Raw genomic sequence first — 17887 nt, 5'->3', positions numbered from 1 at the left:
AACTAAACATCTGTAACCATGTCAGAGTTATTTGTATTTGAAAGGAAACATTTATATATAAGAGCCCTTTCGGTAACATAAAACACACTATAACACAGAGTGTGTGCATTGGAGGGGTGGCGATGGGGTGAGGAAGGACAGCCAGGGAAGCTTCTGACAAATGACTGTGCTGTGCTGAGTGAGGTCACTTGCTAATTAAATCTCAAAGCATTTTCAAAGTATTTTCTTTTCTTTGTCAAATGAAGTTTTCTTCCCTCATATGCCAAAGCAAACATTTTACTGTGTTTGCCATTTACAAATGAAACATTTCACCATTTTAATGGAAAAATAAGGAGAAAATGGGTGTGTGTTCAGAACCTAGTCAAAGACCAGTGGGAACTCTCTAGTTTCCTTCTAGAACCTTAGCTCTCAGCGTCTTCCCATGGTATGATGTGAGACTGGTTCTTCCCTTCCCTGAAACTGTGTGCCCATAGGCTTCCTGATACACCTACCCTTTCAGGAAAAAAAATCAAACTGTTTTCCACCTGTGCCTTTTTCTCCTTTCTTCCTAGTTTCTTCTTAGAATAAAATTTCTTGAGAATTCCTTTGAAGAAAGTCGAGAATCTACCCCTTTCCCCCGTAGAGTCTAACACCTTCTGTTTTTTCCCACCCTTGCCCTTGGCATCTAAGACATTTCTGTAATTTTTTTAAAATTGGATGAAAGATCACAAAGTCGAGAGAACTTACTTAAGCTAGGACCTATCATATTGTATGAGCTACAACTGCAGCCCCCAGACCTCTTATTTTTGGAGCTGTTTTCTGAAAGAACTTGTGTCCTTATTCACAGACTGTTTGAAGCAAAATCCAATCAAGGTTTTCAAACAAATATTAAATGTCTTCGTGCAATTAACTTAAGCATCCTTTTCTTCTGCTTACCTCTCATTCTGTTATATTTGATAATTAAATTTTCCCAGTTCATGCAATGAAAGGTGAGGTAGCACTTTTGACCACTGTAGGGTGGTCAAAACCTGAAGTTTGGGGCAGAAATTTCAGTTTGAAGCATGAAACCAGTCAGTTGGACTGATTTCAGATTTTCAGTAGGACCCAGTCCTGCCTTGTGTGTTTTCTAGTTCCTTATTTGTGTGTTGCTGATCATGCTCCTTTTTTGTATGGTTTTCAGGTGGAGTTGGCATGAACTTAAAAGCAGCAGATACTGTTATTTTTTCTGACAGTGATTTTAATCCTCAAAATGACTTGCGGGCAGCTGCCAGAGCTCACTGAATTGGCCAGAACAAGTGAGTGAGTTAGTCATTGGCACCTTTCTGCTCTGTTGGCTTGCAGCTGTGGATTGGGGAGGAAGGTGGACCGTGTATTGCTGACAACAGTGCCACGTTGGAGTTAGAGTCCACTGGGTTTGAACCCCGTTGTGCTGCTGGCTTGTAGAGCAATGTTGGGGGATCAGTGGTCCCATGATCAGTTCAGACTCACTTTGTTGAAAAGAACAGTTAAATTCTAAAATGATTAGAAGAAACTTAGAATTTATTTAGTTCATGTTTCTCACGTTAGATCCTAATTCAGTTTAAAAATGAAGTTAAAGCCAGTGGGTGCACATGCCTGTAATCATTATCAGCATGGGAGACTCAAGCAGGAAGATCAAGTTTAAAGCCAACCTTGCAACTTACCTAAACCCTGTCTCAAAACTTTTTTTTTAAGGCTAGGATTATAACTTCATGGTAAAGCTCTCCTGGGTTGGGTTCCCAGTATCACAAAGAGGAAACAAAGTTGTGTTCAGCTACCCTTTGACTTGAGGTAACATGCCTGCCAGGGGTTATCCTGGCTACAGATGAAGGCCCAATAGTGGTCACTTCATCTTCCTTCCTCTTTCTATTTTGGAGAAAAGTACAGGAAGAAGTTGAGGCCAGATTTCTCTAACAAATGCTCAGGTCCCAATGAGCAGTGTCCTTTTCATTGTTCCCTGAATGTGGCATTTGGTTTTGCTTCCTTTTGGGTGTATTTTCCTGGCATGCTTTTTTCCCCAGCTTTGCAGACTTCTAACACTGCTCTCATTTGACTCCCGTACAGGGCTGTGAAAGTGATCCGGCTGATTGGCCGAGACACTGTGGAAGAAATAGTTTATAGGAAAGCAGCCTCCAAACTGCAGCTCACCAACACGATCATAGAAAGAGACCATTTTACTCTGGGAGCCCAGAAACCTTTGGCTGATCCTGACCTCCAGGTAAAATGTGTTCCTTTTAGAGTCTCATGATTTATAACCAGTACTATCTTTGGATGAGAATGCAAATAAAAAGGACCAGCATTAACCACCCATTGTTGCAAATTACACATTATTTTCATTGGCCTAATTCTTACCCTCTCAGTACCTAACTACATGCAAGGTGCCATACAAGCTAAAAATGAGGGTGGCATTTAAAGGCAGAGAAAATAGAATAAAAAGAATGAGCTTTGAACCATCTAACTTGGATTGAAATTCACATCTTATCCCTTACTGGATGTATGACTTTGAGCATGTAACTGAACATCAAGGATCTAATCTCTTTATGGCTTCTAAAGATGAGTGTGCCACGAGTTACCTCAGAGAGAATTTGTTTAAGTTCTTTTTTTTTCTTCCTTTTTTTTAAATCAGTGATGATTAGTTCCATAGCTCCTCCTTAATCCCAGATGCTTTGAGTAGTGACTTACAGTACTCATTCCATACTCAGAGATGAGTGAACAAGATTAGGAATTCAAAATTATGCCATAGGATATAGGGATGAAAGCACTAGAGTTAATTTGTTGAAGAAGGAAAAATTAGATGGGAGTCAATTGCTGGCTTAGAATATCCTAGAGAGCTCTCTTTTGGTAGGAGGTTTAGAGTTATTCCTTAGCAGCAGCCTTTGAGATAAAATTGAACCTATATTATAATATACCCCAAGTCCTTCTGAGGGATTAGATGCAGAGAGATCAACCCCTAGTATCTAGTATGATTCAAGCATGAAGAGAGTAATAAATGTCTGAGAAAAGGTAGTAGCTGTGGGAAAGTCTGCTGTAGGAAACTGCAGAGAAATGACAGGAGTTGGCTATTGTTTTGAGGCAGGCAGTGAGAGAGAGCAAGTTCCAAGATGGCTTTAAGCCTTTAAGCCTGAAAGATGAGAGTAGAAAGTAGGAAGACAGGGATAGAAATTAGAAAGATGAAGATAATGTAGGCTTTAGTCAACAGAATTTGTAGTAAAAATCAATATACATTATTGTTAGAGGGAGACTCAGAAAAGAAAGGAATTAGAAAAATTTGCAAGAAAAACCAGGCTTTAAAAGGATCAGCTTATCAAACAAAAAATTCAAGAGGTATATGAAAGGGAAAAATTACACAGTATTACAAGCAGAATCATCAAATTTACAACTAGCCCAAGCATGAGTTTAAAAATGGCAGTTTTCTCACATCTGTATCTTTACACATCAGCATTGCAGACAGGGAACGTGCTGTTTTTGTTAGGGAGTCACTCACCTGCAGGAAAGGGTCACAGATTTGGGGGTACTAGAACCCGAAAGAAGAACCCTAGGTTTTGTTTGTTTGCTTGACTTTAGTTTATCTTAGAGAGTAACTGGAGTCTTTGGCCTTTTGTGTTTTGAGTCTTCTGCATGCTCATCTGTCATGGTGGCCGGGCAGGCTGTGCATTTTATTTTCACACTATTGAAGAGGCAATTTCAAATGGAAGGTGAAAGCTTGAGAGAGAGGTGCGTGTACACTGTAGGTTTCTAAATATACTTCTTCACAGGACCTTGGGAGAGGAGCTCATCATGGGCTGTTGTGAAGGCACAGGCATCAGGAGTTATAGGAGATGCTTCCCCAGTGGAGGGAGCTCCAGGCATTCAGTCAGGGGTTTCCCTGTGGCATTGGCTGCTAGCACATCATTGTGAAATGCACAGGCAAAAGCTCTGCCATGGGACCAGATCCTGGGGCCAGTACAAACTATGGGCTGGTGGAGAGGACCTCGGTGGGACTTCCTGCCCAAGCCATGGCAAGAAATCACACTCTGGTTCTGTCTTGATTCTTTCCTCCCCACCAGACTGTGAGTTATTTATGGTTGCCAGGAACAAGGGTGATAACTCACTGCCTTGTCTCAAAATACAGCAGGACATTTTTTTAAGTTATTAAAAGAATCTAATAGTAAAAGACGTGGTTCTGGTTTGATAAATCTAAGCAGTATAGAGCAGTGAAGTCCTGAAAAAGGAAAGCAGGTTCCTTGTTTTAGAAGGAGAACACAACAGAAACAGAGAACAGATAAAGATGCGGTGAACACTTATTGAATGCGTACTGTGTGCTAAGCATTGTGTGACGTGCACTTTTTCCAGTTGTTTTAGAAGAAGAATAACAAAAAAATGAGATAGATGTTGTCTTTACCTCCATCTTAAGAAATTTTCCAAACATCAGATTCATGACTCTAATCCGAGCACTCTTTAACTTCCAACTACATGCTCTTAGTTACTATAATAAAGTGGTTTTCATTTAAAAAATGGGTAGTTCCTTAAAGACATGTTGTGAGTGAGCAGTAGCGAGGGAAGCCAGGAGACATAGTCCAAGGAGTGGAAGAGGGAAGGGTCCCAGTATGGACTGAGCCTCATCATAAATACTTGGCTTTCTTCTGTTTTGGGTACTAAATGCCAAAGCCATTTGGCTTGGTTATATATATATATAATGTACACCAAAGTTAAATATAAATATAACAGGTATGGTTTTGCTTAGTTTTTGTCATAGTTTTCATCTCGGGTATTTTCAAGCTAAAGTTTCCAAGTTACAGAATAGGCAATCTAGAGATAATTAACCAAATCTAAAAGGGCAAAATGAAAATGAAGTCCCATGATGTGGATCCCAATTGGTTCAGAATTCCTAAGAGATAGTACTTAGGGAGGTGGAGAGTTGCAAGTAGCAAATGAAAGCCAGGTAACACTATCTAAGAGTCTGGTTCCTGTAGCCATAGAAAGTAGGCTGAGTATATCCCCTAGGAGTATATCCTGCAAGAGGGCAGGATGGGGAGTGCTGCAGGACTATCCAGGGAGATTGAAATTGAGAAAGGGCTTTTGGGTCTGGTGATCAGGGTGGTTATGGTTTTGCCAAAGTGGATCCCATAAACCACTGTAGTAGCAAAGCGGCTTGGCAAGGACAGGTGGCAGCTCATGGTGAGATGAGGTATTCAGTGGCACCTTCTCTTTATAAGAGTTTGGCAGTGGGAGAGGTAAGAAGGTAGCCAACAGGTTCTCTGAGTTCTCTCAGGACTGCTGGAAGTGCCTGTAAAAAATGCTGGTGAGAAGTGCTATAGAAGATGCTGGAATCATTTTATCTGCCCCCACTCCTCAAAAAAATTGGAGGCCCAAATTTTTTTTGGTATTGTAAATAATTGTCAAAGTCAACATCTCTGATCATCATTTATCACCTCTCTGCTTATTCCTCATCCAACTTCAAAACAGCCTGGCAGGTGTCATTTGTGATGGAAGAGAAGAAAGTCCATCAGGGAAAGAATTACCTGGTATCATTTAGACACTTAGCAAGTCACACATCCTCATCTGTGTTTTCATGAGAACTAACTGGATCTCTCGTTTTCTTCATTCAAGTTGAGTGACATACTGAAATTTGGCTTGGATAAACTGCTGTCCTCTGAGGGGAGCACCCTGGAGGAGGTAGACCTGGAGTCCATCCTGGGAGAGACAGAGAATAGCCAGTGGGCCTCTGATGCCCTGCCTGCAGCTGGAGGAGGGATCAGAGAACAGGAGGAAGGAAGTGAGTTGGGGTTAGGTGAGCCAGTGACTTCATCACCTCAAGGTAGGGTGTGAGTGAGATGTGTCCCCACAGGAAGTCCTGTGTCCTGCTCTGGGACCTTTCTTTCCTACCCAGCCCTGTAGTCATCTGATGACATTCTTAAGGCTTCCTGGTCCAAGAACTACCAGAGTAATCCTTGTTCCCTTGAAGCTGGACTTTGAATCCAAGTGATGATATTAATGTTTATGGTCCTGTCAGTCTCAAGGATTAAATTTGAACCTTTTCTCCCTTGACGCAGACATCTTCTCTGGAGTTTATTTGGTAAACCTCCTATCTTTATGGTGGTGCTTTGCACAGTGATTTCTCTTCTCAATAGTAGAATGTTTTTTAAATTGCAACTGATATTTATGGACATTTATTGTGTTCATCAACAGTACTGACTATGTCATGTGCTTTAGGTCGTTTAAGACCCATGAGGTGGGGGGCTGGGGTGGTGGCTCAGCGGTAGAGCACTCATCTCGCACGTGCAAGGGCCTGGGTTCAATCCTCAGCACCACATAAAAACAAAAGTAAAAATAAAGGCATTGTGTCCAACTTCAACTAAAAAAATACATATTAAAAAAAAAGACCCATGAGGTGTAGGAGATCATTTTTTCTTCCTTTTTCTTTTTTCTCAAATTTGGTGGCCCCCCCTTCTCTCTCTCTCTCTCTCTCTCTCTCTCTCTCTCTCTATATATATATATATATATATATATATATATATATATATATATATATATATATATATATATATTTAGTTGTAGATAGACAGCATGCCCATATTTTATTTTTTTAATGTGGTGGCTAAGGATCGAGCCCAGTGCCTCACACATGCTGAGTAAGCACTCTGCCACTGAACTACAACCCTAGCCCCAATATTTATCTTTTTGTCCATTTTCTGTTCTGAAATATTTGAATTTCAGACTTGAAAGGGTTTTTTGTTTTTCCTCATGATTATTTTTAAAATGACTGTTCTCCTGTATCAGCAAGAGGGAGTCAATCTGGGCTGGTGTGAGAGGGTTTTACTGACCTTTTTTAAAAATTTTTATTCATATATGACAGCAGAAAGCATTATAATTCTTATACATATAGAGCACAATTTTTCATATCTCTGATTGTATACACAGTATATTCACACCCAGTTCCTGTATTCAAACCTGTACTTTGGATAATAATTATCACATTCCACCATCATTAATAACCTCATGCCTCCTCCCTTCCCCTCCAACCCCTCTGCCCTATCTAGAGCTTGTTGTTCCTCCCATCTCCCACTCTCTATCCCACTATGAATCAGCCTCCTTATATCAAATAAAACATTCAGCATTTGGTTTTTTGGGATTGGCTAACTTAGCATTATCTTTTCTAACTCCATCCATTTACCTGCAAATGCCATGATTTTATTTTCTTCTATTGCTGAGTAATATTCCATTGTATGTGTGTGTGTGTGTGTGTATGTGTGTATACATACACACACACATACACACACACACCCCACAGTTTTTAATCCATTCATCTATTGAAGGGCATCTAGGTTGGTCCCACAGTTTAGCTATTGTGAATTGTGCTGCTGTAAACATTGATGCATCTGTGTCCTGTAGTATACTGTTTTTAAGTCCTTTGGATATAGATTGAGGAGATGGACAGCTGGGTCAGATGGTGGTTCCATTCTCAATTTTCCAAGTTATCTCCATACTGCTTTCCATATTGGCTGCACCAATTTGCAGTCCTATTAGCAGTGTATGAGTGCCTTTTTCTCCCACATCCTCGCCAACACTTATTGTGGTTTGTATCCATAATAGCTGCCATTCTGACGAGTGAGATGAAATCTTAGAGTGGTTTTGATTTGCATTTCTCTAATAGCTAGTAATGATGAACATTTTTTCATCTATTTGTTGACTGATTGTATATTATCTTCTGAGAAGTGTCTGTTCAGGTCCTTGGCCCATTTATTGATTGGGTTATTTTTTTTTTTGGTGTTTAGCTTTTGAGGTTTTTTATATACCCTAGAGATTAGTGCTATATCTGATGTGTGAGGGGTAAAGATTTGCTCCCAAGATGTAGGCTTTCTATTCACCTCACAGATTGTTTCTTTTGCTGAGAAGAAAGAAACTTTTTAGTTTGAGTCCATCCCATTTATTGATTCTTGATTTTAATTCTGGCACCAAAAGAGTCTTATTAAGGAAGTTGGAGCCTAATCTCACATGATGGAGATTAGGGTCTACTTTTTCTTCTATTAAACGCAGAGTCTCTGGTTTTATTCCCAGGTCCTTGATCCATTTTGAGTTGAGTTTTGTGCATGGTGAGAGATAGGGGTTTAATTTCATTTTGTTGCATATGGATTTCCAGTTCTCCCAGCACCATTTGTTGAAGATGCTATCTTTTCTCTAGTGCATGTTTTTGGTACCTTTGTCTAATATAAGATAATTGTAGTTTTGTGGGTTAGTCTCTGTATCCTCTGTTGTGTACCATTGGTCTACCAGTCTGTTTTGGTGTCAATTCCATGCTGTTTTTGTTACTGTTGCTCTGTAGTATAGTTTAAGGTCTGATATAGTGATGCCCCCTGCTTCACTTTTCTTGCTAAGGATTGCTTTAGCTATTCTGGGTCTCTTATTTTTCCAGATGAATTTCATGATTGCTTTTTCTATTTCTATGAGGAATGCCATTGAGATTTTGATTGGAATTGCATTAAATCTATAAAGCGCTTTTGGTAGTATGGTCATTTTGATAATATTAATTCTGCCTATCCAAGAACAAGGTCAATCTTTCCAGAAATAGTAAATGAATTCAGCAAAGGAGCAGGATATAAATCAATACCCATAAATCAAAGGTATTTCTGTATATCAGTGACAAAGCCTCTGAGAAGGAAATGAGGAAAACTACTCCATTCACAATAACCTCAAAAAAAAAAAATGATACTTGAGAATCAATGAAAGAAGTCAAAGATCTATACAATGAAAACTACAGAACCCTAAAGAGAGAAATCAAAGAAGATCTTAGAAGATGGAAAGATCTACACATTCCCTTCTTAAAAGGAATTTATATTCTTCAAGAACTTTTTCTTGTTCTCAGCTTGTTGTTTTAATCGTATCCTATTCCCATTTCAAGGATATAATATCCTCCCCGAGGACATTTATTATAGCTTTTTAAAATATATCTCAGGGAGGATATTTATTATATCTTTCAGAAAGTGTTACCCTGCCCACTGTATTATCTCTTTTTCCTCTATTTGCTTTTCCTTCTTCCTCCTCTTTTTAAAAGTTTTGTTTTTGGAGTCTCTCGTTCTTGTTAGCAGTTTATCTGAAACATCTGGTGTCCTCTGATCATCGTGCTGGTGAAATTCCCCAAAGCTGACAGGCAGCTCTGTTGTGAACAGGTGGGTGGCCTTTGGGCCTCATGCCAACAGCACTGGTTGGCAAGCCAGCTTTTGCACTGGGGGAGTCAGATTTGAAGATTTCACTGGACAACTCATTGTATCCTAAGACGAGTCCTATACCATTACAGTGAAATTGGTGGTTTAAATTGGAAAGACAGGGAGCTGAGGGCACATGATGCTCTTGGTGTTTGGTGTGTGGATCCTCTCAGTTCCTCCATACTGTGGTGCCTGTGCTTGTGCATCTGAGTTTTTGGAGAACTGAAAGGGTTTCAGTTCCTGCAGTCAGCCCCAGCTAGATACCAGTGTTTTGGTTCCACAGCTCTTTTGAATCTGTTGTCCTCTTTTTATCCACTTTTTATCTTCCAAAGAATTCGTGCACTGTTTCATCTACCATTGCCTCATATATCTTTTTAGAAATCTGTGTATTGTCCTTTAGCTGTTTTGGGTGAGAGAAAAAATAGATGTGTGTGGTCATATTTTTAAGTTGTATTTGATTACCTTAGTACCAAGTTTCCACCCTTTTCTGTACTCATCTAGATTGACTTTATTTACTAGAACAAAATAAAATTGCAGTGTTTTCAGAAAGATAATTATATATCTCAGTCTACCTACAAAAAAAATTACATTTTTGCAGACAGTTTAACTGTTGGATTCTCTACTTGGATAAAAATTTGGAATGTTGTCTTCGATGACTGTCTTGATTCTCTTTGTGGTAGATGGTTCCTCTGGCAGGACCCAGATGAGGGTCTAGACCTGTGGGCTCCAGCTGCCTCTTCGAAACAGAGTGAAGACATAAAGCATGGTTAAAAATAACAAATGAATATGAAAGAGGAGTAGTTAGAGCAGCCCATTCACAATTAAGTATAAAGTAAGGTTGCTTTATCTTTAATGCCAAGTTTTTTAAAAAGCACAGTTATATGGTAAGGTGAGCATGCCCAGAAACCTGCCTTGGGAGCATGCGCAAAACCTAGCCCCGCCCAACTCCTCCTTTGAAGGTGGAAATGGAGTTGCCCGCCCCTTGAGCCGGTACTGGTTAATGGAAGTGAACCAGGAACTAACAATAGGCTGCTGCCTTTTCATTTGTTTGGCCAGCGATTTACATCATTCTGTCTCATCCAGAAGGTGTAAGATTTCCATTGCAAATAGAGATTGTGGAGAGGGGTCAGCAGCTGGACTAGGGGAGTAAGATGTTACTTTTCCTGGTGGTCCTTTGGATTTTGCTTCGCTTTCCAATGTCCTGTGCAAACAGAAGCATGGCTGATGGTTATTAGGAGAAAAATACATGAATAGTCTTTTAATTGGTTCCTTGATCATTCTTTTCTCTTTTATTACAATTTTAGCTTTTAAGTGACTCGGCTGCCTTCTCTACTATTTGGTCATGAATTTCTTTTTTTCCTTCTCAACAAGGATTGTTCTGGGGACCCAAGTGCTGTTAGCTTTTATAAGGAATGTTGATTACTTTATATGAAATAGGATGGAAGGAGGTTGATTAAACCCTGTGAAATGAGAGACAGTTGGGGAATTCTGGGAAAGATGGCCATGGACAAAGATTCATGGGATCACAATGTACTTCTACAATATTTGTGAGAGGGATGTGTGAGATAAGGATAAGATTTTTTTTAAATAGCATCAGGTATCAACCAGCACTAATGAGTGAAAGCTAAAGGGAGGCAGCTTGAAAGTCTTTGCAAGAAAGGATTTTGTTCATAACTATGACTTCACAAATAATGACTCTCCCAGGATTCTCTGAATTTCCCCTCTGAGAGTGGACCATTTGAGTAGAACCAGAGTATCAAAGAAGAAATTTTAAAGTCTAGTAAAAATTTATATGTGGATTTTTCAAAATGCTACAAATAGTTGATTCTTTGCTGTCTTTAAACAATATACAGTAATCACAAGAAAAGTTCCTTCTGTTCTTTGTGTCATTAGTTCTTGGCCTCACTCAAACCTAAGTGATGATGTGGAGGAAGAAAGCACACAAGATAACATGGCTATTAGCTTCCAGTTTAGAGGCTTGTCCTGGCAAACATTTCTTCTCTTTTCATGAGGTATAAAAATATAACCAAAACCCATCAGGACAGATTTTATATGGCTAAAAATTCATGATTTCATGAAAATAGGAAAGAGTATTTCTGATTTTTCTTAAAGTTCTCAAATACATCTAAATAGTAGATAGAAAAGACAGTGGAATGAGATTACCAACATTACCCTAAGTACACATATAAAGACACAACTAGGGGCTGGGGATGTGGCTCAAGCAGTAGCGCGCTTGCCTGGCATGCATGCAGCCTGGGTTCGATGCTCAACACCACATACAAAAAAAGATGTTGTGTCCACCGAGAACTAAAAAATAAATATTTAAAAATCTCTCTCTCCTCTCCCTCCCTCTCTCTCTCTCTCTCTCTCTCTCTCTCTCTCTCTCTCTCTCTCTCTCTCTCTTAAAAAAGACACAACTGATGTGACTATGTATACAACCAGAGATATGAAAAATTGTGTACCATATGTGTAATATGAATTATAATGCATTCTGCTGTCATATATAACAAATTAGAATTAAAAATAAATAATTTTTTAAAAAAGATTTTAAAAAGTGGGAAAATCAGAAACTAATATCGTTCCATGCTGTACATATCACTTCCCTTTCTCAAGTACAATCTGGCACAAAATGTGTTGAGAAGAGATTCCCCTCCAAAAAAAAAAATCCACTGGGGCTGGGGATATAGCTTAGTTGGAAGAGTACTTGCCTCACATGCACAAGGCTCTGGGTTCAATCCCCAGCACCACCAAAAAAACCCCAAAATCTGATATTACATCCAATGGCATGAACAAGATTTAAAAAGCCACATAACCATAATGAGAGCATAAAGCACACAAAAGGCTTTCTAGATTCCAATCTAGGAAAAAAAAAACATATCCCAAGGAAGGAGAACAATGTTCTTGCAATTACTTTTCTCTAAGGAGTGTCTTAGTATGGTGATGAATGACCTTTTTTAACCCCCAGCACTGAGGATTGAACTGAGGAGTGCTCTACCACTGAGCTACATCTGCAGTCATTAATGTTTGTTTTTTTTTTATTTTTCTTGAGACAGAGTCTCACCAAGTTGCCCAGGCTCTCCTCAAACTTACCATTCTCCTACTTGTCAACCTCCTGAGTAGCTAGGATTATAGGCATGCACTATTGTACTGGCTACAAATTATATGTTTTTAAATCAGGAAATTGTCATTTAGAGAATATTATTCCCATAAGTTCTTTCTATATAAATTATTATAGAGCAAGCTTCACATAACCAATTGAAGAGACATTATCGTTAATAGATTATCCTATATTGTAGTTAATTGTATGGAAAAGGAACAATGTAGCAAAAATGAAATCATAAAAACAAAGACATTTCACATAGTAATGTAGATTAAAATGTCATCCAACTATAAATTCCCCCAAAATGCATGGACCAAGATCCTACCCAAGATTGAGACTTGAGGAAAGACTGACTGTATCCTTTAAAGGCACAAACTCATTTTTTCTTCTCTGTGGTACCCTGTGCCACACTGTAAAGAAGCTCAGGCTATCTTACTGGAGGAAGAGTCCATTTGAAGAAAGCCCCTGACATATGAAAGACCACATGGAAAGGGAGACTATATAAAGCCAACAGTCAGCACCTTAGTTCCGGACATACAAAGCCATCTCAGACCTTGTAGTCTAAATCAGGCGTGTGCTGTATGGGTGAGCCTAGGTGACACTGGAGCAGAACCTTGGTTAAAGTCTTGACTTACAAAATTATGAGAAATAAAATGATTGTTTGTTTGGTAGTGGGGATTGAACTCAGAGGCTCTCGACCACTGAGCCACATCCCTAGCCCTATTTTGTATTTTATTTAGAGACAGGGTATCACTGAGTTGTTTAGTGCCTCGCCATTACTGAGGCTGGCTTTGAACTCTCAATCCTCCTACCTCAGCCTCCTGAGCCACTGGAATTACAGGTGTGCACCACCACTCCCGGCAAATGGTTATTTTTTAAAGCCACTAAATTTTGGAATTTTTAAAAATATAACAATAGATAACTAAAACACTGTTTATTGATGATTTGTAGGGCTTTTATTTAATGACCAGTTTTATTAAAGAATACCCCATTTATTTCTACTGTGATCAGCAAACAAACTGAAATTCAATATTTAAAATTTTTTGCCAAGAATATAACCTATCTTGCAAGTTTCCATGAGGACTAGAAAAGAATATATATTCTGGAGTTGTTGGGCATTGTCAGTCAATGTCAATAAGGTTAAGGTGGTTGATAGTTTTGTTCAGACTCTTGTGTATCATTAGTGATTTTTTTTATAGTGTTACTATCAGTTGTTAAAAGGGTGTTAAAAATTCAAAGTATAGATTTGTCTCTTCAGTTTTGTCAGCTTTCATATATTTGGGGCATATAAATGTTTGGTTGTATGGTGTCATGTTTCTGTGTTCTTAAAAACACATTATGGTATTATGAAATGTCTTTCTTATCTCTTATAAAACTCTTTATCTTGAATTAAATTCATCTGATGTTAGTATAGCCTCTGCATTCTTCTTGGCTTACTATTCATGATGTATTTTTATCTATTTCTTGTTTTCGTTCTATTCATATTTTTATTTAATGTAATTAAATAAAATTACATTAAATAAAAATTAAATTTTATTTAATTTATCCATTAGCGTTTAGCTTTATTGCTTTACATTATTGTTTTAGCAATGTTTCCAGGAATTATGAAATGCATTCTTTAATTTATCACAGTTTTCATAATTTAAATTGTGATACTTTCTCACATCTCCCCAAGTCCTTTGTGCTTTGTCGTCATACATATTACAGCTGTATACCCTATGTTTTTTACCTTAGTCATGTTTCCAAGAAATTAAAAGAATAAACATGTATACATATTGCCTTTTATATTTACCTACATTTTAGTATTTCTAGTACTTTTCATTTCTGTTTATGGTGCATTGTCTTTAAAAATATCTACCCCAAATTCTCCACATTCCTGTATCATGTTGCTTCTCTCATTATGAAGTAATATCTATTTTCCCACCCGCTGAGTCTGGGCTGGTCTTTTGTCTTGTTTTAATGAACAAAATATATTTTTGGTGAAAGTGATGCCATGCCAATCCTAGACCTAACACCTTGGGAAGGTGTATACCTTCTACTTTTATCCTCTAGAAATCTAATCAAAAAATAAAAAATTTTAGAATGACTGAATGACTAAAAGCATTTGAGGAGATAAGCCTGACCCAACCAGTTGAGCTAGCAGACATGTAAACAAAGCTATTTTGTCAGTTCTACCTTTGGTTAAACAATCCCTGCTAAAGGAAACCACATAAGCACTAATAAATACCTAGAGCAAAGGACCCATCAGGTTATGTAAAGCCAAATCATAGAATAAGGAGAAATAACAAAGAATTTTTATTTTAAACCATTAAATTTATTACACAGTGAACTAAAACACACAGTGCATCTGTTTCTACCTGATGGATCATCTCCTTTTATCCTGAAGAGGTTCTTTTAGCATTGTTAATAGTAGAGATCTATTGGTATTAAATTTTCTTACTTTTTATTTATTTGAAAATGTCTATTCTGCTTTCAGTTTTGAAGAGTACTTATCCTAGATTAGCAGTTTTTGTCTTCTAGCACCTTAAACCTTTCCATTAACTTTAATCTCTCATTTCTGATAAGAAGTCAGCTATCATTTTAGTCATTTTTACCTATGCGTAACACACCACTTTTTTCTAATTGCCTTCAAGACCTTTTTCCTCCTAATTGATTATTTACAGTTGACTCTGATGCATCTAGATGTGATTTGCTTTGTAACTAACTTTAGTATTCACTGAGTTTCCTAAATCTGTTAACATCTTTTTTGTTAATTTGAGATAATTTTAGCCATCATTGTCTTAAATATTTTTTCTGTACAATTTATGCCTCTATTCTTCTAGAAATCTAATTATATGTATATTAGGTCACTTTGTAATGATAGTAACCAAGTCTCTATTTTTTTCTTTCTGATTTTTAGACCAGATAATTTTTATTGGTCTATCTCCAAGTTAACTTTTTGATGTTTTTGCACTATATAATCTGATGATAGATTTGTTTCATGAATTTTTCATTTCAAATACTATACTTTTTATTTCTTTTAAAAGAAAATTTTCACTTATATGTTGACACCCATATCTACTTATTCATTATGATTAAGCTTTTCTTTAATTCCTTGAAATTAGTTATAAAAACTTTTTAAATTTTTTTTCTGCTAATCCTAACATCTGGGTCAGCTCACGGAACTTTTTTTATATGTGACATTTTCTCTTGTGGTTCTCATTTTTCTATCTTCTTTGCATTCTGGCAAAATTTAATGATATTCTATATGCCTATAATCCCATCGACTCAGGAGGCTAAGGCAGGAGGATCAAGAGTTCAAAGCTAATAAATTATGCATGGCACACATTGTTTAATTTTGCATGTAACTTCTTTTTAGTGCGTCAATGAGGTTTTAGTGACATTGTTACCCAACACTTGGCCTTTGTTGTTCAGGGAATGCCTTCATGATTTTAATACTGGTTTTCCTATTCAGACTGTGGATTGGGTTTGAATATACTGTTATCAACCACCTGGTCTTTTAATTACTCATCCCAGTAAACTTATAGTTTGTGAAGCATTTGTTTCTCAGATTCATGACACTGTTAGAACCTGAAGTAGTAGCTGTTGGATATCTGTTAATTCTTTTTTTTTTTTTTACTTGAAGTAGATTGTCTGAAATAGGCATATTCTCCTCTGTGTTTATCCAAACCTCCCTGTCATGTGTACTACAAGTTACAGTTTGGAAGTTACTGTATTAAAATTCTGTCTGTTCATGGTTCTAGAAGAGTGATGTTCTCTCCCAAACACTGGTTACTATAGCAGCATTTTTAATGTTGTAAAATAAGAATAAAGGCTCTGAAGGCCAAAAATTTTAAAAAGTCATTTTACAAATGTTACGTTAAATTAAAACTGAGCTTTGCTGTAATACTGTTTTCTCTTCAAAATGTGATGGTACAGGAAAGGTGTTATATGCAGGGGTGGTATTGCAGGGGAGCATTTTAAATTGCAGAAGTAAAAAAGTTATAATATTTATAATTTTGATGAATTTATTTTTATAGGGAAGATTTTTCTCCCCTGAAATTTTTTCTGGAATAGCAAAATGTTTCCATTATTAAAAATTGAAATTGTTAAAAAAAAAAAGTTCAACGCTAGCCTCAGCAATTAAGGGATGCACTTAGCAACTCAATGAGACCCTGTATCTAAATAAAATGCAAAAAAAGGGCTGAGGTTGTGGCTCAATGGTTAAGCACCCCTGGGTTCAATCCCTGGTACCAAAAAAATTTTTTTTAATTATATTCTGGTCATTTATAGATGATACATCATAGGAAGTCTGGATTATATTGTCTTCCTATAAAGGATATTCTGTTTTATGTGTCATGCAGGCTAATTACTGGTGAATTGTTTTGATCATATTAGATTCGGTATTATTATTATTATTATTATTATTATTATTATTATTTGGTACCAGAGATTGAACTCAGGGTACTCAATTACTGAGCCACATCCCCAGACCTGTTTTGTATTTTATTGAGAGACAGGGTCTTGCTGAGCTGCTTTAGCAACTCGATTTACTAAGGCTGGCTTTGAGCTCGTGATCCTCTTGCTTCATCTACCTGAGTCACTGGGATTATAAGCATATTCCACCTCACCTCACTAGGTTTGGTATTTTTCTTTATTTCCATATTTCATGGTGCATTATACTTGTACATAATGGTGGGATTTGTTGTTATGTTTTCATACATATGTACAATATAGTGATAAAACTTAGCCAATATCATTCTCGAGTATTTCTCTTTTGCCTGCTTTCCTCTCTCCCCTGATCCCTTTCCTCTATTCTACTGATCTCTCTTTGATTGTCGTCAGATTCCTTTCACACACACACACCTTTCTTTTCCTTTTTTCTTTCTGGCTGCCACATACATTTTCAGCATGAATCAATTTTGATTTCAAATTTAGGTCTACCATTTTTCCTTTACTCTTTTGTGTGTTGTTCTTTTTGGTAAGGTTTATTCCTGAACTCTTAATTAAGTACCTGATATATTAATGAAGCTGCTGCAACCTGACTCTGCTGGAAACCATTTCTTCCAACATTGCCATTTAGCATCATCTTCAGTCTCCTTTATAGTAGTCAAACTCTGCTAAGCCTTAAAGAGTCTCATCTGGTACATTCATATCAAAAATGAATTTCCTCCAGGCTTTTAGTATTCTCTCTCTAACACACACATAATTACATTGCACCCACCATAAATAGCTCAGACATTCTTGTCCACAAAATTCCAACCACTATGATAATCTTGCACTTTGATAATTTTCTCCTTAACTCAGTATGACCACCATCTTACTTGAGCTTCATCTCCCTAATTGTGTTTTGTGCAGAAGGCCTACAGTCATGTCTGAAATTAATACCTGAAAATGTTTAGTTTTTCTAGTTTTATACTCTTTTGTGTCAGGAAAACAAATCAAGTACATTAGATCTATAACAGTTTCAAGTAAAAATACTAACTTACTTATATCTTTGCCAATCAATAGTGGTAGACACTTAGGTCAACTTACATAGAAACTGCAACATCTTATATACTCAACAACAATTTCATTGTCCATGGAACGAAAAATTAATTGAAAGAGTAAACCCCAAAATGGATATCTG

The 17887-nt window shown here is 37.2% G+C and overlaps 1 protein-coding gene across 1 annotated transcript in view; it reads left to right on the top strand.

Moving 5' to 3' along the window:
* The first annotated feature begins 1118 nt into the window (after positions 1 to 1118).
* Positions 1119 to 17887, top strand: part of LOC144372520 (transport and Golgi organization protein 1 homolog) — an 84289-nt gene continuing 67520 nt past the window's right edge. Inside the window, exons 1-3 of the mRNA XM_078035858.1 lie at positions 1119 to 1274; positions 2062 to 2215; positions 5587 to 5752. Of these exons, the coding sequence (XP_077891984.1) occupies position 5752 (1 nt within the window). The 5' untranslated portion in view covers positions 1119 to 1274; positions 2062 to 2215; positions 5587 to 5751. The remainder of the gene's footprint in view (positions 1275 to 2061; positions 2216 to 5586; positions 5753 to 17887) is intronic.

This window comes from Ictidomys tridecemlineatus, unplaced genomic scaffold, assembly GCF_052094955.1.
Source record: "Ictidomys tridecemlineatus isolate mIctTri1 unplaced genomic scaffold, mIctTri1.hap1 Scaffold_113, whole genome shotgun sequence".
Classification (NCBI taxonomy): domain Eukaryota; kingdom Metazoa; phylum Chordata; class Mammalia; order Rodentia; family Sciuridae; genus Ictidomys; species Ictidomys tridecemlineatus.
The sequence above is the reverse complement of the archived record's forward strand: the minus strand, read 5'-3'. Positions and strand labels throughout refer to the sequence as shown.